We start from the raw sequence: 25226 nt of genomic DNA, 5'->3' as shown, positions 1-25226 counted from the left end.
TTATAAGATATTCAGTTATTTTGATATCTTTCGCATACATTTCTGAATTTTTCTCCAAATTTAGGTCATCAACATGCAAAGTTGTATACGCATCTGTTGTATATAATACGCCCTCACTTCTGTTCGTTCGATAAAAATTGCCTAAAATGCACCGTCAACAACAGATACGTAAAAACGTAATACGTAACTTTTTCGGCCTACTCAATATTTACGTAATTAGTTATTTACGTATCTGTTGTGAACGGTATATTTTAGGCAGAGAGATGCTAAGATCACGGCTGGGACGCCATTCCGTCGAAACGGCGTCCCAGCCGTTATATTAGCAGCTCTCTGATTTTAGGCAATGTCGTGAGTTGTAGCTCGAATGAAGTGAGGAAGACAAGCGAAAGTAATTAAGATCTACCGATCTGCAACAGATGCGCATACGTCTTTTCATGTCGAGTGACCAAATTACGAAAAAATAAACTTGTCTTAAAACGTGAAAACAACACATGTTGTGGACGGTTTATTTTAGGCATTTGCCCCCTTGCGCATAAATTTCATAATTTTTCTCGAAATTCAGGCACTTGGCCTGAAAATCAAGGCTGTATACTTTGGGGAGGTCACGCAGATAAAATGACATTCAAATTTCAAATTCAAAAACCAGCAAACGTTTGTTTATGTCAATAATGTCAATGACAGTGATGACATTGGCTCTCGATACTTTCGTTCAATTTACGTTCAATGGCTTGTAAGGGAAAAAAATTGCACAAACAAGATTATAGTAATATTATTTGTTGCTTAATTTCATAATTTCGAAAGATAGAAATATATATTTTATAGTAATTAGTATAATGTCTAGTAGATTTGGTACGACCAAATAGTGTAACTAATTAGATTTTCGTAAAGTTGAAGCTTTAACATTGAATGGGGCCTTTCGATGAATGGTAAGTTTACTATCATTTTACGTAGGCTTAATATCTGTAGTCCTGTGATTTCTGGAAGTTCCTGCAGAATATTTCGTGATTTAACGTTCACTGCCTGAACGGTTGGCGTATCTTAACAATATTTGTAAACAAATTAGATGTCCAAATAAACCGTCTCAGTTTCTATATAAAAAATGAAGTAAGAAAATTCCTACGCCATTTTAATTTTATTTACTTGTTCAAAAAGTCAATTAACTAAAACTTAATTAACTTCAGAGATAGTTGATGAATAATTAACTTTCGTTTGATTAACGTGTAATTTCAAGAAACCCAAGACACAGGGTGGTCAGATAAAATTTTGTGGAAATTCCAGATGGAATTGCTTTCGAATTATAGTATTTACGATACGACATCTCACAACCAAAAAATGACAAGAGTTTATCGCTTGTAACCAGTCATGATGAATATGAATATTTAAAGAAAATCGACAGACATCTTTTGGAGGGGACAAATCATTTTTCACGAATTAATAAGTTTCTTTAGTCTGCATTCATCGAAAATTTGGTAAAATTTAATTTTGGTCTGATTTATATAATTGTGGATTTAACATTTTATATATTCTCTCTCTCTCTCTCTCTCTCGCAACGTTATCAGAAACGAAACGATACAAACCCTCTAATTCGCTCTCACATCTATGACATTTTATTTATTTTTCATTTTCGGCAGGATATTAACCTTGTCTGTGTTCAAGTAATTCAAGGTTGTGTGTCTATTTTTTTTGCAGTTTTTTCTCTTTCTTTATTTTAATGGGAATATACCATAATTTTGTTATACATTCGGGGTGAAATGTCGATTGTGCCGAATTCAAAAAGGTTCAAATACCTCCGAAGATGTTATTCAGTTTGTATTTTTTCGAGTTTCGAGAGCAGAATGAATGATGTGAATGGATACATAGAAGCGAGAATTTATTGGGGAAGAGTTAAAGGTAATGGGAGAGGCTTTATTCTTTGAAATGTATATACCAGACAAGCTTTGGTCGTCTGGAAAGTTTGATGCATTAACATTCGATTGAATCATGGTATTGTACTGACTACATTTGTTTACATTATTCAACGAAAATATCATACTTGATCGTATAATTACACTCACATTATGACGATAATGTGCTCGTAATGTGCATAATTTATATTTTTTGTTGTTATCGATTTGAGGCATATGTTCGAGTAATCCTGTTAATGCGAAAATTTCTTCAAATCTGCCGGTTTCTACAGAACCATCTAATCAATCTAATATGACAGTCGAATCTGAAAAGAAGAGCGAATTTTCTATTATTGAATTTTCATTGTTCTCATAAAAGCTATACACTAGTTGCCGTAGTAGCCATGCCAAATTTACATGACATTGAGGAGCAGAACTTAAATGTCACAAAGACCACTCACTTTCGGCGGGATGTCCTTTCCGTTTCCGTTTAGATGTACATTCGCGAGAGATGGCAAAGTGGCGCTATAGCTATCGTTTTTAAACATTCTATGACGAAATGATACAAATTGATACAAAAAATTTTAGGGTCTCGTAAGGCCTTAGATGTTTCCATGAAAACGTGTAGATACGTATGCAAATACGCATAGATAATCGAGTGCGTCGCGCGACCCTAAAGTATTTGTTTTGTATTCAGAGTCAATTCGCTAAATCATCAGACAAATTTAAAATTTTTGAAACAAGGTCCGATGTTATGAAGAAGAAAAAATATTTTGAACGGGGATCAAATTTATTCTTATCTAGCGGAATAGGTCAACTTTGAAAAGGTCCGCAAAAATGTTGCAGACATTGTCCATGGCTGGACATGGATAGTCAGTGCGAGTTTTCTCAAAATACCGGCTGTTGATGGGCCAACATTCCTACAAATTTTCAACTTTTAGGGCTACTCGTTTCTGAAGTTGTTGCTTAAATGTGTGTTGACCACTCCCTGACATCACCTTATATTTAGACACATTACACCCAAAGTAGATCGAGCTATACCTCCATCTTATCGGAATGAGCTTTTTTTGTACTTGTCTGAGAAATTGGCGAATTGACTCTTAAAAGAAAGGAAAACGAAATTTTACCTATCGGTTTTTTTTAACGCATGGAATTTTGAAAACCGAACCATTTTCGGTTTCTGTGTTTTACTTGAGTCCATACAAAAATGCATGCGAAAATTAACAAAAAACCAGTAAACTACAAAACCGTTTTCAAAATTCCGCGAGTGCAAGTAGCGCTTTGTTTCACGAAGGTTCTGAATTAGAATTTTATGATAATGTTCATCTTTTCGTTAATATCTCGGCTATAATCAGCAATCGCTACATAATCACAATGGGTTCGTTCATTGCATCAAAGAATAACTTTATCAGACTCAAATAAATTTCATTTTATTGTTAAACCGTTTGCCATTTTATTACGGTCGGACAGTGTGAAATGTCTGTGGCATTGAAAAAAGAGAAATAGATTTCTAGAATAAAACTTTTTTTTTATCAAAAAACGCCATATGGAATATCAAAAAAAAAAAAAACTTACCGAAATTGAAGCATACATCAGACTGCTTATATTTTGAATTATCGTTCCATTGCTTTGATAAATGTAATGATTTAATGGTGAAAAAGGTCGAATGAGTTCAATAAATTTTGTCGTCGCGTATTTTCATTATTAGTTTAATCAGTGCGTTGTTTTCGACAATAGCAGTTTATACACCGTAGTTGGTGATGAACACGCCAGTAATTTGTCCATAAAAATTGTGACTTGATAGGAATTCATTAAGTATTTGTATGTCTCTTTTACGGCTTAGCTGTCGTTTGAGATAACATAAACAGTAATTAGTGCGTCGATGAAAGGCTAAGGGTTTAAATTTCATCTGCCTAAATGTATTCATTGACACTGATGTCTTCTAACTGAATGATGTATATAAGTCAGTTAGGGTGTCTTATTCTGTTATTTTGCCAGTGTAAAAGTAAAATTGACCAATAGAGTCTTGTATTTGAACAGAAAAATCAATAAAAAACGAGTCTGTCCAGCTTAAAATGAAGGCCACATTTCAAGTTCAAACATTCAATGCAAAATTTCTCAATTTCTTTTCGAATAATTTTTTTTTTCGTTGCCGTGCTATCTATTATATAACCGTAATGAATACCATTATTGAATACCACAAAAAATATATCGGCATGCCAGTAGCTAAAGTGAGTAGACACAGTTGTGAATATCAACACGGGTCGTTTCCATGCAATGTATGTACAGTAGAGGGTTATTTCCCTGAGAACTGCAGATTCGTATAACCCATGTTATCAAGTGAACAACACACATAACCTACTTGTCCTTGCCAATGTAAAGATTCGAGCGATTTGAATTTGATAAATTTTCACGAAATCTACGAAAACAATGTCTATTCGATTCCATTGTAACCTCGGTTCTTGTTAATTTGATTATGATTGTGTGGCAAATGATTGCTAAATTCAGTCACACATACTCATCATAGTCGTGCTTCGCGAAACGAAAACGTAAAGTGTTTCTATAAATATATGAAAGCGTATACATGTACACGGGTATAGGGTGGAATGATAAGACATTTCAGTCAATTGTCATGTGATCGGATAATAATAATCGGGATTTCTGTCAATTTCATTGGCATAGGCATATTTCATGAAAAATTATGGCTCAAGAAAAATTACCTTGAATGACTCAGACTCAACCCGAAACAATCGTTAGTAAAATTTTTGCCTTCTTGTTGTCAAAAGTACAACCATTGTCAATAGAAATGTATTTGTTCTACTGCAACGCTCTGTATTTATGTTACTTGGCAGTAAAAACTGGTTTCTGTTCCAGTTAAAGGAATTTATTGAAAAGTCTGACAACCCTACTATATTTCCGTTGCTGAACAACTCAACTTTGACCTTACTGTATAGTTGTGGTGGTGCACCCGTGTACAACATTAAATGGATGGATGCAGATTTTTGAGAAACTTTTAACTTAAAAGTATCCAATAGGGAAGCCATAGAATGGTAGAATCTTTCGTGTCGCATGCAACGAAGTTAAGGTATGCATCCTGGAAAAAGTGAACATTCCGTGCACTGCACACCCTCTTTTATCCGTTACATTTTCATTTCAAGTAACTTCTTCGCTCCATACTATTGTGTGTGTATAATTATTATAGCCGATCGGCTCGACCGAATCATATGGTTTTCACTTTACTTCATAAAAAAAAAATACCAAAAGGTCTCATGAATTTCGATGTGTACACATTCAAATATGTGTTGAATGAGAATTCAGTTTAATTTACAATACAACAATACAGTAATACCATTCAGTTGGTTGTAAAAATGTGTAGCATTGTCAGCTTAAATGTGTTCATCATTCCACGTATATACAAAAGTATTATTTCTTCATTTATTTACTTTCTATTTAGCTCTCTTAATGAAATACGATCCATCCGTCTCGTTCGCACCACATCACCAAATCGACTTGGTTCAAAAATTCCATTCAATGTGTTCAGTATGCTCAGTATATGTCGGCATGAATGTATTAGTGCGCGTGTAAAGTGTGCGGTAGAAAAAAAAAATTATGGTTCAACATTGCAATAGTGACTGTTCAACGGCAACGACGTGTGTTGTGTCCTAAATAATATTTTTCACAGTTTCATAATTTTTTCTTGAACAATTTGAGTTTGAAATTGAATCGGATAACCGTATGTACACTATTTTGAGAAAGTTTCATTCATACTGTGAGTACTGTGTGCACATCGTGTGACAATTTCAATTTGAGAGTATGATATGATTTTGAAGTCCCATTGTATAAACTGCTCTTAATTGATCAATTTCATTTCATTAATTCGGCGTTTTTGTTTCTTTAACAGGTGCTGATAGTCAGAATTTTACAAAGCGAGAGAAAAAATACGGTAACAAAACAAACTGTACAATGGAAGTGACAAATGTGAAACGAATAAAAATTAGCAGTGAACAGTGATAGAAAAACAAAACCGAAATTATGAATCGTAACCGTACGGACAAAATGGGAATGCAGAAAAAACATGACCATGAAAGTGGATTTTTTGAAGATAATAGTTTACCCGATGAAAAGCATAAACGAATGATAAACCATTTTACAAACCATACAAATAGTCCGCGTGAACATAATAAATCGAGCAATCGACAAAAACGTAGTTTCGTTGATGATAAATCGGCCTCTACGTCGGCGACAAAAATGCGTCGTACAGATGATGGGCCCGCTCAAAGTCATTTACATCAAAACAATTCTGTGAAAGCGTCCAAAGAAGTTATTAAAATTATAATGGATGAACAAAAGTGTAAGAAAATCGAGTCGATCGGTAGTAGCAGTAGTGATGTAATACTGATAAAGGACACCATTAGTGACAGTGATCGAAAGAAATGTAGTGATGAATCGAGTGGTGCTAATCACAGAAGTAAGAAAAGCCGCCGAGAACGTGAAGAAAACGACACATATCTCAGGGAATTGGAGGTGGCATCTACAATTAGGAATCAGAGTGAGTACATTTTCATTTTCTATCAATTTGATTTATCAAAATAGAGTTGCCATTCGGTATGTCACAAAGTTTAAGCTGACCGGCAGAATTTCTGTATTTTCCTAAAATATTTTTGATAATCTACCGATGCAGTGGATCAAATACATATCAACAAAACAACGTTAAAAAAAAACGAATTCGCCACGACCGTAAAAACAACCAACTTTTCTAGTATTAAGCCAATTTTAGGCAAAAAAAAATCTCAAAAACAACCAGAAACACTGCCAGACTGGCAAAAATTTATTTAAACAAAATTTCTGTTTAAATATTTGAATTATGTCAATTCATGTCAATGAAAATCATTGATATCCAGGCATTTTACTCCTGAATTGTTCTTAAAATTCAAATTGAAATACAAACAAGAGACGCCTTTCAATATTAATTTTTGCAAACTAATTCGCTTCGTGTTTCACATCAAAAATTGGTGAAATCGAAAGTTTTCCACCGATGTATATTCACAAATTATTAGTCAGATTTAACTAAGAGGTTCGCTATCGATAGAAATGAAATGACGATCATAAAATTCGTTTTGTGTTTTTATTTCACATTGAATGCATATCGAGACATAACTACTGATAGCATTTAACACTATCCGCATGTCAAATTCTGAGTTTGCAGCTTAACTAGCGTCCTTACCATAAAAAGAAAGCATTAGTCATGCTACAAAAACATTGCTAATGCAATGGATTACTCATAAACAGTCCTAAATCGTTTTATGACTCGTGTTTTGAAAACCAATAGTCCCGTGTAAAGTTTGGGGGTTGGACAAATCGGATTAGTTTAAAATTAATTTTTTATTTTCTGTTCATTTTTCGGAATACACATAATTTCAACGGCATACAGATTGTTTTCGATTTTTACTTGATTTTATTATTCACATTGTTATATGGATAGACGAAAGCTATCGATGATTTACTGCGCATCGTATAGAATTCAAGATACGAGTAAACAACATTTTGACGTGAAACGTATAATAATAATAACAACAATGATGATTTGTTTTCATTGCACTCTGTTACGAAATATCTTTACTGCACTGCAAAGACTCCAAAGTACAATATTCCCTACACGAATAATTTTGCTATATTTTGAAATCGTCCACTTGACACATTGTTACAATTGTTTAAAGTCGGACAGAATAAGGACCGGCTGCTCCACGAATTCTACCAAGAAAAGTGTTTTTCTGAGAGGAAGAAATACACGATTGACAACCTTCAAGATCTTTGCGATAAGGCAAAGTAATTAACTGATAAAAGTAGTCGTGTATACAGTTTCAGTATATAGGTTTTTGGTATAAAAATTATAGTTTGTTGTGGTTTTTGAATTTGTTGCTGTTGTTGTTGTTTCTTTTTTCTTCATAGAAATGATTTTAGCATTGAGCTACGATTACAAAATTGTAAAAGACCTTGGAAATATTCCACAAATGCTTCGGTGTATACAACATGGAAACAATGTCGATTGAAAATAAATAAATAAATATAAAACTCTACCCGATAAAAGATTACAAACTGAATGCAAGAGAAAAGGTTAAATAGCGAAATTAATGAAACGTTCACAAAAACAGCAAAGTTTACCGATTTAATGCTAACGTCTTGCGAATTATTAATTTTATACCACACGACATCACACAACATCGTCAACCATGCATGTGTATTGAGTCACTTAAGTCGGTTTTTTTCTTCTCCAAACGAGGTCTATCGCGATTTATTGTCAATGTGGATGTTATTGAGGAAATCAAAACTACTTTTCATATGATAAAGGGGAGTCCCAGAAAATTTGTGCTCATATTGGGTGAACTGTTTAGTTTTTGATGTACAGGCTAAGTCATTCTGATCGGAAAACTGCTTCGGCTTTCGAAGAATATTCTAAAGATCTGTTTACTGTTTAATATAACAAAAAAAATTGTACGTCATCGATTATCCAAGGTATACTACGAAACAACTTGCCACAACACAGGTCATTCAACAACATTTTATTTATATTTTAAACTTTAGTCGCTCTTTTCGGCCTTAAATTCCATAAAATTTATTCATGTCGTATACGTCTTTTGCATTGACAAAGCTTGTTCGCCCGATCCACATTCGTACTTTTTTATATAGATTTGTTTGTATATTTATATGCCATGATATTAATAAATTGTTGGCTCCTATACACAATGATAACAAACAACTTTATCTCCTATTTAACACCGGTTTTATGTTTCTGGTTATTGTTAATTATATACCGAACCTTCGATTATAAATATTTCAGCTGAACATTTAGTAGAATGTAGAAATTTAAATTTTCCTTTATTTTAATGTTATCATGTTTTGAATTGGAATATTATCACATTTTGTGGCAAGAAATTGTGTTTTGTCAGTATGCTATTTGGTTTATGATATTTCGGTCTTATCTCCCTTTTCGGGTAAATAATTATTAATTTTTACTTTCAAAGCTCTCAGTCTAGATTCATTGTGAGTCAAACATACCAGTACAATTCGACTTATTTAGCTTCCAATTTTTATTCATTCGCTCAACAGACAGATTTGAGCGAATGAACGACATTCGCAGGTTCAAGAACTCAAGTTTATTTCGTCTGTGTATCATTTTGTAAATATTAGTGGATGTTTTCGTTTATCAATTCGATTCGAAAGCCTGAACGAAGTTTTAAGACTATATATGCCTCATTGAGTTTGTACCAAACAATTTTATGCTACCAGTCGTTTGAATGTTCCATCGTACGGTCGTATAGATTTCACATTATTTTCCTTGTTGTGATAATGTGGACGTTTGTCTGATGCAAACAAAAAAATTGAGACTGATGGTCTTCAATTTTACAATTTAAGTTTCTATATTTCAAGAAAGTGATTCGCAACGATGACGAAGGCGGTGACACGAGTTCTTTGTTTCTAAGCTTTGTACCTTAAGTATGGTTTACACTCAACAAAAAATACTCCGTGTGAGAGCCGTGAGAGAGCGAACTATCAAGTAAACAAATCAAAAATTGAAAACTTTCATTTTTGTCTCTCACACTGAGTACTTTTTTGGTAAGTGGAAATGAAGCCTTACAGTCTCTTCAATCTTTTTGCCAATACTTGTTCTGGTATCTTTGGAATAGGGAACTGAGGCTCGCCCAACTTATATATGATTTTAGGCATTCCTTCATTGCCGTTAACGTCACATAATGTGTAGAAAATCGTATAATTTCTATCCTAAAAGCAATACAAAAATAACAAAGAATTTACTTTGTTTACGTGTCTTATCATAAAGTTATCAGTGCAAGTGAAGAATTTTTTATATTTAACATGAACTGTCGTTTTTCGATGTAAATATTCCATTTCAAAATGCACTTTTCCTCTAACAATATCTTCACTATAGCTTTACCTATCATAATTTCGTAGATTTAATAGACAGAAATATGGGTTCGACGATCGACTATAAGTTTCTCGGGTGAATTCGATTTAATGCTGTTCCCTTCAAGGCTCATCTAAAATAGCATGTGAATCGAAATTTCCTGTGAAATATTCACTTTTCAACCATCACATCACAGTTCTTTCTTTCAGCTTTGTGGTCGACAATAATCATAAACGATAAAAATTAAATTTGCGATAAAATATCGTTCATAAAAATCAAATTTTTGTGAAATTGCCTATGTAAAAGATAAAACGCAAAACAAATTTTGTTGAGATTATGGGAAAAAAATGTGTGCATTTGGATGTCTTGCAGGGCACTGTACAAAACTGAGTTCCTTAATGGGAATTGTGTTGTCTAATTAACAAAATAATGAAAAAAATTACAATTATCCTACTAATGCCTATATACGTATTTTTACCTGCTGATTCGAGCAAAAATCAGGGTAACAAAGAAACTATGACTTGTTCAACAATTTGGCACTACAGTTATTTCCGTGGAACTCCAACAAAATGTCTTATTTGCCACCCAAATTATCGAACTACGGTGATTTAACTCATTTTAATCTCTTCAATGATATTTCCATTTCGCATTGCTGTAATGGGTAAAAAAACTGTTGTAAAGCACATGATTTGGTATACTGCCACTTGCATACATACATGTCAAACGTTGATCGGGAAAATTGAATGATGTAGTTCTTAATTGCCATTTAATGGGTTTCCATGTAAATGGAAAGGTTGACATTAGCAAAATTAAAGTGTGCAGTCTCGCCGCATAAAGGTTACGTACATAATCGAGTATATTTGTTCGGTTTAACTGTATTCTCATTTTTATGGCACTACATTGTTTTTGCATACATATGACTTTATGAATAAGTAGTACTTTGTCAAGGCTTCCAACAAACCGAACGCACTTTATTTACCTATGGTAATTTTCGTACAAATTTTTAGTATAAAATTGTTGACATGCTGAACTACACACATGCATTTAAATGTACGTCCGTTTTACATGACATTTAATTACATAACAAGATCATCGTCGTATACACTGTACTCTACACACTTTATGTGTAGAAGCACTTGGTTATTTTCATCTTAGAGCTGATATTATTATTTTGGCTTAGAATCGAACCCAACACTGTAAAATGTATCATTCTCACTATATGGGTATACTTTCCCATTGAATATTTGACGAGATAATTTTAAACTTCTAATCATTAAAATGGAAAGGGTCTACGATAACACTACTTAATAATACATCCGGTTAAACCCTTTCGCAAACGCATCTGCTTTGTATATGAGACACTTTCAATTCCTCTCTATGTATTGAATTTTTCGAGTATCAGAATGCAATAAAAATTCATCTCAATACGTTGTTGGTAGTTTTTGTCATTAATCATTAAAATTCATTGCGTTTAACCATCCAACGTCTTTTACGCAGCTTAGCTAAGGACTGCACTAACACATTTAGACAGGGATATGGTTTTGTTTCAGGGTAATGACATTCCAATTGAGTAATCCAATCATTTTGAACGCAGAGATTTTTGATTTTGAGCAATTGTGCACGGATTTTTTTTAAATTAAAATTTATAGCATTGCCGTTGTCACAGATTAATTTCAATTACACAAATCAAACACAGAAAGATTTTATAAATTCATTTATGATTTGGTGTGACGTGATTCTATTTCGTTCAGATTTAATTTATAATTACCGTTGACAACTCAACTGTATGATCGAAAAATGCGGGCGCTAGCTAGCCGAAATTTATTGTCATTTGCGGCTAAAATGTCGGATCCAATCGATTTAAAGTGGAGGCGGACATTTTAAGATTAGAATTTCGAAACAATCGTCGCTAAAAAATGTTAAAACTTCAACGCATTATAGTTAATAATAAAATCCTTGCACTTGCTCGAGCTGACCAGAAGCACATATGGTTCAGTCTCAGTCATATTATTTTTACTAGAAAGCAAACCTATGATAAAGTCACCGCAATCTGCAATGTTATTAGCATTGAAGTGACAACACATTAATCACATTGGAGATATCGCGTTTCCGTCATGAAGGAGGATTGTCTTACAAACATCCAACGTGCATACATATCGAAATATAGATTGAATTATTTACAATAATATTATACAGTCCACTAAACGCTACATCTAAATCGATTCGAAGAACAAAATACTCAATCTAATAGCAATCTATCATAATAATCCAAGTAAAATAGAAAAATATCGAACACAAAACTGTTACGACCTTGAACTAAATTTTCAAAACTAAACACAGACAAACTGTGCTACTTTTGTGTAGCACACACCGTTCGTATACGCTACAACATATATATATATATACGTTACATTCGTGTTCTCCACTATATTTTATCGTATGTCGAAATATTACATATACTATACGGATTGTATGGAAAATCGTATTATGTTGGATGGAAAATGCAATATATTTCGAGTCGTTATCTTCATTCTCATATCTCTCTGTATATCCTTTATACAACCGTTTTCAGATGAGTTTATTAGAAAAATTGATCATAGATTCTGGATATTAATTTTTTGTCGATATTTCTTCGTGTATGTGGATTTAATTAGAGCCGGATATAACATTATGTTCAAATGGTTCTATTGTAAGACATGTGGTGCCCCGTTTCTTGCATAAGAATCAGCTTGTGGATTTTCATAAGATGAAAATGTATTCAGTACAGCAATTGAAAAAAAAAGGAAATTGAAAGAATAATAGTTTCCCCAATCGTTAGGGAGTTAGCGAAACATATACAACAATTTGACGACCACTATATATCTTTTGTGTTGAGTGGAGTGGTAGTAGAAAGATGAGGAAAATGACAGACTGATCTGCTCAGTGTATCAGTTTTCAACTGAAAGTTTGAACCAAGTTGATTAGAAACATAAATTAACAGCTGTAACTTTAAGCTATAAGTTTTTTAATTTTCCAAACTTGAAGCAATTTTCAAAATTGTTAGCGATTATTTTTACTAACAAAAATGAAATTTCGCTTTATTTAAGTGGAAAAAAAATGTTGTATACGAAAACATCTCTCTTTATACCCAAGTTGTAACAGAATTATTTACGCTTGTCCTAGATATTTAGTCATATATCGTGTCTGTACGTTTCGTTGTCTACTCGCAAGAAGTATATATAGATATTTTTGTTGATAAACATATATAATACACAAACAATCTGCTTTGTTTTTGTACTTTTATTCATCTTTTTTTTTTGTTTGTACAGAAATTTTATTGAATCAAAAACGTTGATTGTATTTTTATTGTTAAAAGAAAATTCAATGCACAAAACGAAAATGGGGTTGAGTTTCAGAAATGAATTGAACAATATTGATCATTTCCCCATTTTGGAGTAGTTTAAATCCACCAGAATATCCTAACGGAACAATGTTCTGTTCAGCATCTGTCCCCAACGAGACACACCCGAAAAAAGTCTACGATTTTCACCTAGACTTTGATATCTAACTTTAGTATTATTTAGTATTACCTAACTACATTGCCTCTCACAACAACATTTTTGAGGTTACTTCTTAACATGGGGCAGAATAATTTAATTTTCAAAAAATACTTTCGCTTTGAATGTCATTTCATTATTAGAGTAGTTGTTGGGAATTCACCATTCACTACAAAGGAAACACTGAGACTTGGGGATGCTGTCCCAGAGAATTACGTTTATTCTCCTCGTTTGTACAATTGAAACTGACTTTTTATTTTCCTTTTTTCTGTTCGTCCACTATGATCTCGTTTATTTTAATGGCATTCTTGACCAGGATTTCCGCGAGTGTTTATGAGATACAATTCTCGACAGTAGTGTCACACTATTCGATGTATCTAAAGAAATTTTGAAGATTTTCTGGATCAGGGTCTATTTTTGATGCACTTATTTACCGAAATTTACTGAAATTGACCCAAAATTTATCAAAAAGCTACCGAATTTATGTTTCGGTAAATTTGGTAAATAAATTTACCGATAAGGGTCTGGACATATTTATGATTTATGCAACGAATTTCAGTAAATTTGAGTATTTTCAACAATAAGGATCTCGAAGGGATTTTTTGATCGACTAAGGACCTTCTACGTTAATCCGTCGCTTTTGAATGCTACCTAAACACCTATAAAAATAGTAGGCTTATTAAAATTGGATAAAACCGAAAATTAGTTCACACTTCATTGATTTATTAGAACGTTTCTGTTATTAACAACAAATAAATTTGAATGATTCCATATAAAAACGTTTTTCCAAAATGTTTACAGGTAACATTCAATGAAATCTTTAATTTAAATTCAATAACTATACAGATCGACACCGAACACCACCTCTGTATAATTGTTATTTGTTATGTATTACAATTTTCATTAAGTTCTCCATTCAATACATAACCTCTTTTCCATCTCTTTCGGTACTGTTTGTGTGCCTAAATATTTTCTTTCGTTAAAAACTACCAAATTGAAATTGTGTGATAATCAATAACTGTGTTTGTTATGCTGTAGGTATATGTATCTGTTTTAGATGGTTACGGAATGTTTGTTTTTTTTTTTTTCGTCCACGATTATTATTCGCATTTGATGGTTCTCTCATGTCAATTCGTCAGAATAATAATTCCTCACACTCATACCATGAAATTTATATTGCTTAGACTTTCGGATTCTTTTTCGTAATATAACTACAACGTTGTAGCACATAAAAAGAATTAAAAGAGAGAGAAAAATACGGCACTATGAATAGCGCTATTTATACACGGTCATGCGATTGAACCAGCATGCCTCCATAAGTGCAAGTGACCTACTTTTTTGTGAAAGAAATTTTAGCTAAATTATTTGATGGTGTTATAATGGCTCACATATAATACTCTGCTTTCCGATGCACAATCTTATAACTTTGAAAATGTAACTTTACCACAGAAAATTGATCACCCAATTTGTATACCTACCCAAATTTCCACCTTTGCACATTCTATGTTGATAAATTCAAAGATGGCAATATTTCATCACATTGACCAACGTAATTCATATCTTTAGCAGCAATATGTTTGAATTATTATATTCGAATCGAAAGTGTTTAGCATTGTTAGTGAAGAAGTTACGTTTCTGTAAATCATTTTCATTTGAATTTCTCTCTTTATTACAGCATTTCTCCGTGACGAAGACAAAGTAGACCTTACGGATTTTGACATATTAAAAGTGCTTGGAACTGGTGGTAAGTAGTTAGCATTGTATAACTGTAAAATGCTTCACAATTTTATTGAAAATAAAACAACTGTAATTGAGGTGCTAAGCAAATATAATAATGAGGTTTACTGGTGCACAAGCTCTGTTCGTCGTTATTTATACGAAGTGAATGAAAAAATAATACAGCTTATGAGTCAAGAACATCACAATAAATTATATACAGAAAAAATGAGTTAAACATCTCATTGCAGACTAATAAATAAAAAAAGTGAAATCAGAAATGCAAAAAATATATTAATTTCGTTATCCATAAGGATTTTTTGCTGTTAACAAGGCTACTAATTAAGCTGGTGACCTGACCCACTTTTTCACATTAGTTCTTATAATCCTGTCCGTTGAAGCTCTTTCCTAAATCAATCAATTACCGAATAAATTGTGATTTGAGGTCACCAATAAGCTACATTCCAGTAATGTTGTGGAGAGAGTGGTAAAAGAGATGTTATTATCTCTAGTTTGACTCATACCGCCTTATACTCGAGCTTATACTTCTATGAGAGAACAGCCAAGAATTGGAAAAAAGATATTTTGTAAAAAGTCACGAATGTCCATTCACTTCATGATCGTTATACGAACGATATTATTAGTTGACTTTACGTCAAGATCAATTTCTTAGATGAAAGATTGCATAGTGATTAAATATGATTAACAGTCAAGCATCATCTTCAGAACAACAATCGATAACCCATTTTTTTTTGCTCAATCTTTTTTAGCCTACGGTAAAGTGTACCTTGTCCGAAAACGTGGTGGAATCGATCATGGAAAACTTTATGCGATGAAAGTACTTCGTAAAGCTGTTTTGGTGCAAAAGAAAAAGTCAGCCGAACACACAAAAACCGAACGAGAGGTAAGTTTGAATAACGAATCCGATTAAATTGACTGTCTAATGTAATCAAATATTGGTTGAAAAATGAACATTTGCCGAATAAAATGTCTCATCCAATTAATAAATGCGTAAAAACATGAAGGATACAGGATATGAACGCCACATTCAAATTAAAAAACCAACAGTAAAACGTAATCAAAGAGACAAGTTAGTTCCGTTATTCAGTTTACCGGTGAAGTAATGGAATAGTTTAAATAACTTTCATATTATGCATACGATCGCATTTCCACTTCATATATGATACGTCGATGTATATGTGTCTTATATCTACCGAAAAGAAATGTAAATAAATACACACTTCGTTCGTTGGATCGTTACATGCGTACTCTCTGGTACTGTACATTTCGTTTAACATTGAATTTTGTTTCATAATGAGAAGAGTAATTCATAAGTGTGTCGAAGAAACATCGGAATTTTGATTAATTTTTACCGAATTTTTACAGTGGGTTCAAATTACTTAACTTGGGTGGAAGAATTAATATTTTACGGGACATGACTATTAGAAATTCGGGATTAACAGATAACCTTCTGATCAAACTTGTGGTTTTATTAGTTTCAAAAAAGTAAATTGATTCGGGTATTGAACGGATGGCAGTGGTTATTTATACCTTTTCCCATGATTTAGTGTAGTTGTAAAATCATTTCGTTTGTATTGCTCTTTCCTTGGGGCCCATGTATTCCGTTTGATTGTCTGTGTAACTTTAAAGTGGCTTGTGATCTTTAATGTCATGGTGTGCGTTTGATTATCTTGCGATTTAGGTATTACTGCTTAAATGAGAGTTACAAATAAAGACAATAATTCTCAATGAAACGTTTTAGACACCTAGACACCCATCTTTTGTGAACATTTTTCTTTCATAAAATTTTGCTGCTCTATTGATGTGTGATAATATGGTTCAAGTGAATGAATAGGGTGACCAGTCGATGTTGCACGATCGTTAGCTATATCGACAATGATATACTGGTTGAAGACGGAAAGAAATTTTCCGTTTGCTTATTTATTTCCTCACTTGTAATGTGATCGTATTCTTGACATAAATAATATGAATGGTTATCTAACGCTGACGTCTGGAAATTGTGGTCATTGTTGTAAATCACCACATAATTGGACTAAATAAATAAACGGAATAAACGGAACTCAAATTTGTTTTGAAGAACTTTTGTTATCGATCTGCTCAGTTACACAATGTTTAACTATAGTATAGCAGCTGGGCAAGCTAATGGCAATTCGAGAAAAATATTTCTCTATCTCTAGTTTTGTAGATTTTTCTTTCTATTATAACAGAAGGTCAGTCATTGCTATTGATGAAGCAACAAATCGTAATTTCATCTAGCTTTCTTGCTTGAATAGTTTCAAGCGAATCGAGAACATTGTCACCAATGCCAATCCACCACTAATACTTTATTATCGTTTTATTTTACAGATTCTCGAGAAAATCCGAAATCGACCGTTCCTCGTGACAATGCATTATGCCTTCCAAACAGATTCCAATCTACACATCATACTCGATTATGTCAGCGGAGGTGAACTCTTTACGCATCTGTATCAGCATGAGAATTTCAGCGAGAGTGAAGTTCGCATATTCATAGCCGAACTGATTTTGGCACTTGAACAATTGCACATGCTAAACATTATTTATCGTGACGTCAAACTAGAGAATATTTTAATTGATGCGGATGGGCACATTGTACTAACGGATTTCGGACTATCCAAAGAGCTGTCAGGAAGTAGTCGAACGCATAGTTTTTGCGGAACAATTGAATATATGGCACCAGGTACATTCACTCTTCACATAATTACTAGCAGCTGCTGATGAACTAACGCTCTAATTCGTTCCTTTTCAGAGGTGGTCAGAAATGGAGATGTAGGTCATGACTTTGCTGTCGATTGGTGGTCAGTTGGTGTCCTAACCTATGAACTTCTGACTGGATCGTCTCCGTTCACATTTGAAGGCAACATAAATTCACAACAAGAAATAACGGATCGGATATTGCATAGTACGCCGCCAGTTCCTAAATATGCAGGTCGTGATATTCAAGATTTCATTGCGAGGTTGTTAGTTAAGGACCCTAAAAAGCGATTAGGTATGTTAATATCCTTCACCAAATAGTTCAACTGTTTTTCCATACTGGAAGATCGTTGGCTTTTTGCGGGCAGCCCCAGTAAAAAAAGAATTCGTATTATTTTAGGTGGTAACGATCCGAATGCAGATCAAATAAAATCACATCGATTCTTCCGTAACTTGGATTGGAAAAAATTGGCCAACAAAGAAATACCAGCCCCGCTCAAACCAAAGCTTAGAAATGAATTAGATACGAGCAATTTTAGTGACGAATTTACGAAACAATTGCCAACGGTATCACCCTCACCTGCTCCGGCCAACCATGAACGGCTTTTCCGAGGCTATTCGTTCGTTGCCCAAAATCTCAAAGCCAACACAATGGAAGACGACGTTGTCTGTGGCTTAGGAAATAGTTTAACTGTACGACCAAATCCCCTCAAAGTGATCAAGCACCGTTCACGGAACTCCGAATTTTTTGCCAAATATGACATACAGTCAAGCCAACCGATCGGCACGGGTACATATTCGATATGCATGAAATGTCGTGATCGCGAGACGAACGATGTGTTGGCGGTTAAAATTGTGATGTCGCATTGTGATGTGGCCGAAGAAGTGAGAGCATTGAAACTATGTCAAGGTCCGTTCGTCGTTCGATTGCATGAAGTACTGACCGATGATGTCTACACGTATATTGTGATGGAACTGCTGGAAGGCGGCGACTTGCTACAGCGAGTAGAACGCTCGTTACTGACAGAACGAGATTTGGGGTTAGTGTTCGGCCAAATTGTGCGGGCCGTACGGCACATGCACAGTATGCATGTTGTCCATCGTGATTTGAAGCCGGAAAATATTTGCTTCATCTCCGACGATGGTCCTCAAATTCGAATTATTGATTTTGGTTTTGCTCAATGTCTTACCGATGCCAATGAGACAATGTCAAAAAGCTGCTACACATTGGACTATGCAGCACCAGAAGTATTGAGCGGTGGAACATATACAAAGTCTTGTGATATATGGTCAATCGGTGTATTAATGTACACTCTGATGTGTGGCCATTCACCATTTCGAAATGGTCTAGAAAGTCTAACGCAAACGCAAAGTATACATGTGATAGCTGATCGAATACGTCGCGGCTCGTTTGATTTTGAATCTAGCAGTTGGTCAAAACTGAATGAATCGACAAAGAAACTGATCAAAGGACTACTGCACATCAATCCAGCTAAACGGCAATACTTCGACCAGTTGGAGGAAATCGTAGAGGATAATAAACACAATGAAATTACAAGTAAAAAAGTGATCAGATTGACCGAACCGATAAAATCAGTTCGATGTGATATGAATTTGGCATTCAAGGCACAACGTGAAACATTTCGGCACGAGATCAGCTCACCTGAACAAATTATTAAAAAATCCATATCAACCACTTCTATCGCATCATCACGTCACAGTTCATCAAATGGTGGTGTACTTTCACGATCCAGTGGGCATGCGTCTTACGACCAAAATAACCGATCAACTAGTACGGCCACAATATCATCCGATACAACCGAGCTGTTCAACAATAACGACAAATTTGATACAACAGTTGTACCAAATTCGAATGAGAAAACAAGTCAAAACTATAACCACGGTCCTGTCAAACGACTGAGCGTGAATGCAGCAGAATCCGTAGTGCCTATGGAAATTGAAGAAGATTTTTATGGTTTTTCAACAGAAGATCAAAATGGTGTTAGTGAATACGTGCATAGATTTAAGTGTGTCCTCGAACGGATAGCGGCGGATACGAAATCGAACCAGTCAACAATTAGTCCAACCAAAAAGCGCCGATCAAATATTCAGATAAGACATGACTATAACAAAGTAGTTGAATGCGATGAAACACCTCCACCACCGGCTGGTTCAGCTGTCATCGATCCATATTTTGTACGATCACTTGCATGTGGATATGTTTATGGTGACTACTTCAACACACCCAGATTGCCAGCGAAACGTAATCGCACCAATGTTAATTACAAAGAAATCGACGACGATGTGGACATCAAAAAACGAAGAATCCGAGCTTTGATGAAAGGAACCACCAATTCATAGTAATTTTGTCCCCACTTTTTTTCTCACGTTCGAATTGAATTAATTGTTCTGCCTTACAGTGGCACATCAACATTAACAGCCAGTCGTACATCTCGTCGTCAAATCGCGATTAGCTGAGTGCAAACCATTGACCGATCCGTGCGCATTGGCATTGTTCGGTATTGCGTTAAGTTGTTTGTTGTTGCGATTATTAAATTTGCTGGTTTGGGGTGAGTGATACAATTTAAGGAATATTTTAACACGTCAATGAAAGACCAACAATTTATTGAACGAGTTCTTATCTCGGACATTTTTTGTTTTTGTTTTTGTTTTCGTAAATTTGTTTGCTACGTGATTTGGAGTCTTAGTTCTCGTTTTTCACAGAAAAACCTTTTTTTTCCTTTGTTTTAAATTTTATTAATTGAATCAGATCATGAAGAAAATATTTTTTATTACAAAGTGGCCTTATAAACATAAAATTGAAGTTAAAATAACAAGAAAATGAAACGGAAAATCTATAATACCAAAATGATGAGAAAAAAATGTAGAAGAAATATTACTTAGATATTAAGTATATGTCTAACATGAAGACTTTGTCAAGCCTCATTTGCCTTTACGTATTTATTTATGATTTACAATTTAGCAGAATAAATGTTTATTGAAATTTTTCACTTATTTCTTCGACGTTTCAAATTAATTATTTGTTCACAAAGCGAACAAAATCACAAATGCCAACTAATATCAAGTGTAACAGTTACGATTCAGTTGGAGTTTCCTACTTTTCCCCGAGGTGTGCATCCTACGAAATTTGGTTTTTGTCCACGAAAAAAACGAAAACAAATGTTAAATCAACAGAGCAACTGAATTCACATCTCAATAAAAAAGATAGGCACAAAATAAGCATTTGCTCCATTCAATTCTCAGAATGCGAAGAATACGTGTCATTAGCTCAACGAATTTCAGTGGACAAGACCATTTCCACAACGCACGTATGAAATAATAGTTATTTGTTCCACTGAGTGAAAAATGCTATTTTAGGCACTAGATATGTAGTTTGTCACTCGAAGCCGAAGTCAGTGTGACAGTAGATAAATGAATTTGTTCTCGTATTATGCATTCGTCAAGCATGTCGCCACCGGTCAGCAGTGGGTATTTAATTTTTTTATTTTTACAAGTTTGCGCACATGTATTGGTACATTATACCACCAGAAAACCCGGTCACACCATAAACACATACTATGTGAGCTAACCTTAATCTATACGCATCGATTGCCTAAAATAGTTATTTACGTATCGGACGGTAGATCTTAGGCAATTTCGCTAGTTGTAGCCGGTAGATTTATGTCCAAGGCATGAAAAAGCATTTGTCACCGATAGTTGCATTTTCTCAAAAAACAACAACAAAATTTTCACTTTTCGTCACTGATTTAAGGCAACTTAGCGAGTTCCAGTCTGAACGTAATGAGAGCGGCAAGTGAAGGTGCCTAACATCTAGCGTCCACAACTTATCACGCAAAGAGACCAAATTATGAGAAAAATGATCTAATTGGTCTAATGGTCCCGTGACATCAAAAGTATTTTTTTGTCACCAAGATGAGATTCACGTGTCTGTTTTGGATTTTAGGCAATTTCGTGAGAGTGTATAAAATCAACTGTCCCAAACAGATACGAAAAAGACGAATTCACGACACAAATTCCCTTACTTCTGTCCGAGAAGCATCTACAAATCTCTAATCATAATGAGCTGTTCGAAAATACAGTTGTGGACGCAACTTTTTTCGCTGAAGTTTCGAATTAAAAAAAACGATGTTTCTTATCTTTGACTTGTTATTCCACAGTTCGGCCGTGGCTCATAGAATACCGTTCTACTTTCATTTATTTTCTAATTGATTGAGCTAAACCGACGCCACGTCGAGTCACCAATCGTTAAATGTCAGTGCGCGAGTGATTTTTGGCGTCCTTTTTTTGTTCCTTTTGAATCAGTTTTTCAGCTTTAATGTTTTCAACAACATGAAGCGATTCTAAAATTCTCTGAATTTTTCTGTTTTCCAAAGACGTGGCGGTCTATCGGCGGGTGATGAACCATTAGAGTACGGCAACGAATACTACTTCCGCGATGTTTTATCAACAAAAAAAGCATTTTTCTTGCATTTCCAGTGGAATTTTGATATGCCAATCGTATTCCAGATCACATAGTTCTCTTACGAATACCTTTGCTCGTACAATAACAGGACCAACCAACCCCAATAGATCGAATAATTGCGCGATTTCCGACAACACTGTCCTTTTTGTGATTTTTGGATGATGTTTTGATTGACATTCAAGGCTGAATCATCTGCCTTTGGGATCCATCTCATGTCCAGTACTTTAGTCCCCTCGTTCTCTGCTTGGAAATCTAGGCTGATTTCCTTCTTGCCAGATGGGATGTTTTCCAATAGCTGATAGTGGTTCACACACCACTTACGTAATTGCGTGCCTGCTCCTTTCAGCATATCAATTCATTGCTTCTTGCAAATTGTTGGATCCGGACATGATGTCGTCTACGTTGGAATCCCGTTTAGCTTACGTTGGAGTCCCGTTTAGCTATCGTTGAAGCCAGTGGATACTGAGACTGAGCTGATTTCATGTCTACCAAAATTTGCAAGGTTTTTATGGCTAAATATGAGCACATCTCGTCCCATATTTGACGGTTTTCAATTGATAGCACTTTTATGATTGAAATGGTGCTTTTTCCGAAAAATTAACTGATTCCTGAGTGAGAATCTATGTTCTACATTGGATTTTCCTTTTTATGGTCATAACTAGCTCTTACACTTACTTTGCTTGGTCTCCTAATTATGTTAAAATTTAAGTAGCCCCACGCTCACATGTCGGTATCCGATTTTTATATTTTCACTTTTATACTCCTACTCGTCCTGTTGTTCCCAATTTTCACTTTCGGATTCAAAATTTTCTTTTTTCGTCCGCACTTTTAGTTTTTGTTGAGCTTCGTCTACTTTCTTAATTTAAGTGTGAACGATACGGTCAAAATTGTGAAGAACCGTACATGTGTGTTTCTCTTGGATCGGTCGGCTTATTTTGGAAGGATTACACCAACTGATTCAAGGGTGGGCGGATTTTATCTCCGTAGTCATAAAGGAACGTTGCATTGTATCTTATTGGGTCGCACGCATTCACCTTCTCATGCATCCGTGTCACCTGCGGACATTTGGATACAATCTGCAGAGCTAAACGTTCAAGTTTGTTGATTGTGAATCTGTCCAGGTTTCATTTATCTAGCCTGCCATTCCTAATTTTGTAGTCATCCTGACCCTTTTTTAGTTATTTAGTGCACTTTATTATTTAAACTTCTCTAGAGTTTATGCAACGGTAATAATGTTGAAAGTATTTTACTGAAATTTACCCCCAAATTTCAACTTTGGATCTCGACGATCAAATGTTTCTTATTTCCTTTAACGATTTTACTTAGAGAAATGTTTTGTGTATCAATGCGTTTTTAAATAGTTCACGATCGCACGGAACGAATTTCACCATAGAATTCGTTAGTCTTACTTATTACGCTTTGCATAAAAGTATTTTCACTGGCGTATTACGTTTGCATAAAACGTTTCGAAATTATATTAAAAAAGTTTCCGGATTGTCATTTATAACTTTCGATTTTTAACAAAAAATTGCCTCAATATAGGCAATGAAAACTAAGCACTTTATTCACAACACCATAGTCGCAATGTTTAATCGTCTGTGGATTTTTTTAAAGTGTTTAGTTGAACAATAATCAATTCTTTACCAAAATTATGGCTGGCCAAAAACATATACTTCCAATCGATGTTCAGCTTGCACAATGGTTTTAACGGATATCTTACGTGAAATAGATCACGTTGGGGTCACCATTTGTTGCGAGAACAGAGAACCATATCTCGTCGCTACGGCAAGTCCTATTCCCTCAGCGGTAGAGTGGTAAAACCGACAATAAACAACATGCATATTATGCATACACTAAAAATATATGCATTATGACTAAACGAATGTCAGTAATGCGTTTCGGGGTCGGGTATACATTAAATAACGTGTGCATAAAACAAAAAGCCTTGAAGTTTTTTCGTCATTTAAAGTCAATATGTGTGGGGATTCTGAAGTCAGTGAGCGCCTGCTAGTATGTGGTGTTGTTGATGAGCGTGATGAGGTTACATTTACGGCAATAAGATGACACAGCATGTTACAAATTTTGTACTACAAATGGAAAAGTCCTATACAACGGTAATGAAGCGCCATAATGTTGAGAAGATCGTCAATGTAAAATTCGGTAAATTGCCTACGATTAATATGTTTCAATCACCGTATTTAGCAGACTTATATTTCTCTGTACTTCAAACTAAGAATGACTACTTGTTCATCGGAGTTCATTCAGATTTACTCGAAATGCTTTCCTTACTGTTTTTAAAACTAATTTTATTCAACAATGTTTCTGTCTTAAATATACATTTTACTGTGTAGCCCAGCAATGTTTCCGACCCAAATCAGTCACACATTGCGTCACTAGATGTAGTTGCTTTCTCCACTGCCACTGCTCCATCAGCATTGGTGTCGGGTAATGATCCAAAAAGTATCTCCGTGTTGGCATTCACATCTTTCACCGAATCATTGTCAGAGCTATCATCTGACTACGGTACCAAAATCGACATCGACATCGTCGAAATACAACACTCAATGAGTAGTGAACATTGTTTGTTCGGCGTAGCGTTTAAATAAGAGCGCTTAAAAAGGCATTATGTTCCACTGACCCATTTTCATAATCGTTTCTGTTGAGTCTTTAGCGTCTATGGTCTCAACGTCCAAGAGTTTGTTTATTCGATTACCCAAATATTGTCGATATATTTGGTATACGAATAATTACAGAAAATTATTATTATTATTATTATAAAAGTGCATTACAGTCGAAGAAATTCAGTTTTCGGGTTTTCCAAAGGTATTAATCTTATTTAACCCACACTTTATCCCACAACAATGGAATCCACAAATTTAAATTTAGTTAACACAGCGGTCACAATGATGGCGCTGCAGTCACGATTTCAAAATGTGATATAGGGTGGATAAACT

At 34.5% G+C, this 25226-nt stretch overlaps 1 protein-coding gene across 2 annotated transcripts; it reads left to right on the top strand.

The window, feature by feature from the left end:
• Positions 1–704: 704 nt before the first annotated feature.
• On the top strand, positions 705–20800 carry LOC119081873 (ribosomal protein S6 kinase alpha-5-like). 2 transcript variants are annotated; one of them, XM_037191111.1, is made up of 8 exons: positions 705–926; positions 5785–6432; positions 15016–15084; positions 15827–15960; positions 17424–17775; positions 17845–18084; positions 18190–20149; positions 20210–20800. In XM_037191111.1, exons 2-8 carry the CDS (start codon positions 5916–5918, stop codon positions 20265–20267), a joined length of 3330 nt encoding a protein of 1109 aa, XP_037047006.1. In that variant the 5' UTR covers positions 705–926; positions 5785–5915; the 3' UTR covers positions 20268–20800. The 2 variants fall into 2 exon arrangements, with proteins under 2 accessions (XP_037047006.1, XP_037047007.1); XM_037191112.1 differs by lacking the exon at positions 705–926 and adding an exon at positions 5517–5652.
• The last annotated feature ends 4426 nt before the right edge of the window (positions 20801–25226 follow it).

This window comes from Bradysia coprophila, unplaced genomic scaffold (assembly GCF_014529535.1).
Source record: "Bradysia coprophila strain Holo2 unplaced genomic scaffold, BU_Bcop_v1 contig_358, whole genome shotgun sequence".
Classification (NCBI taxonomy): Eukaryota; Metazoa; Arthropoda; class Insecta; order Diptera; family Sciaridae; genus Bradysia; species Bradysia coprophila.
This window is presented reverse-complemented; position numbering and strand designations above follow the sequence as displayed.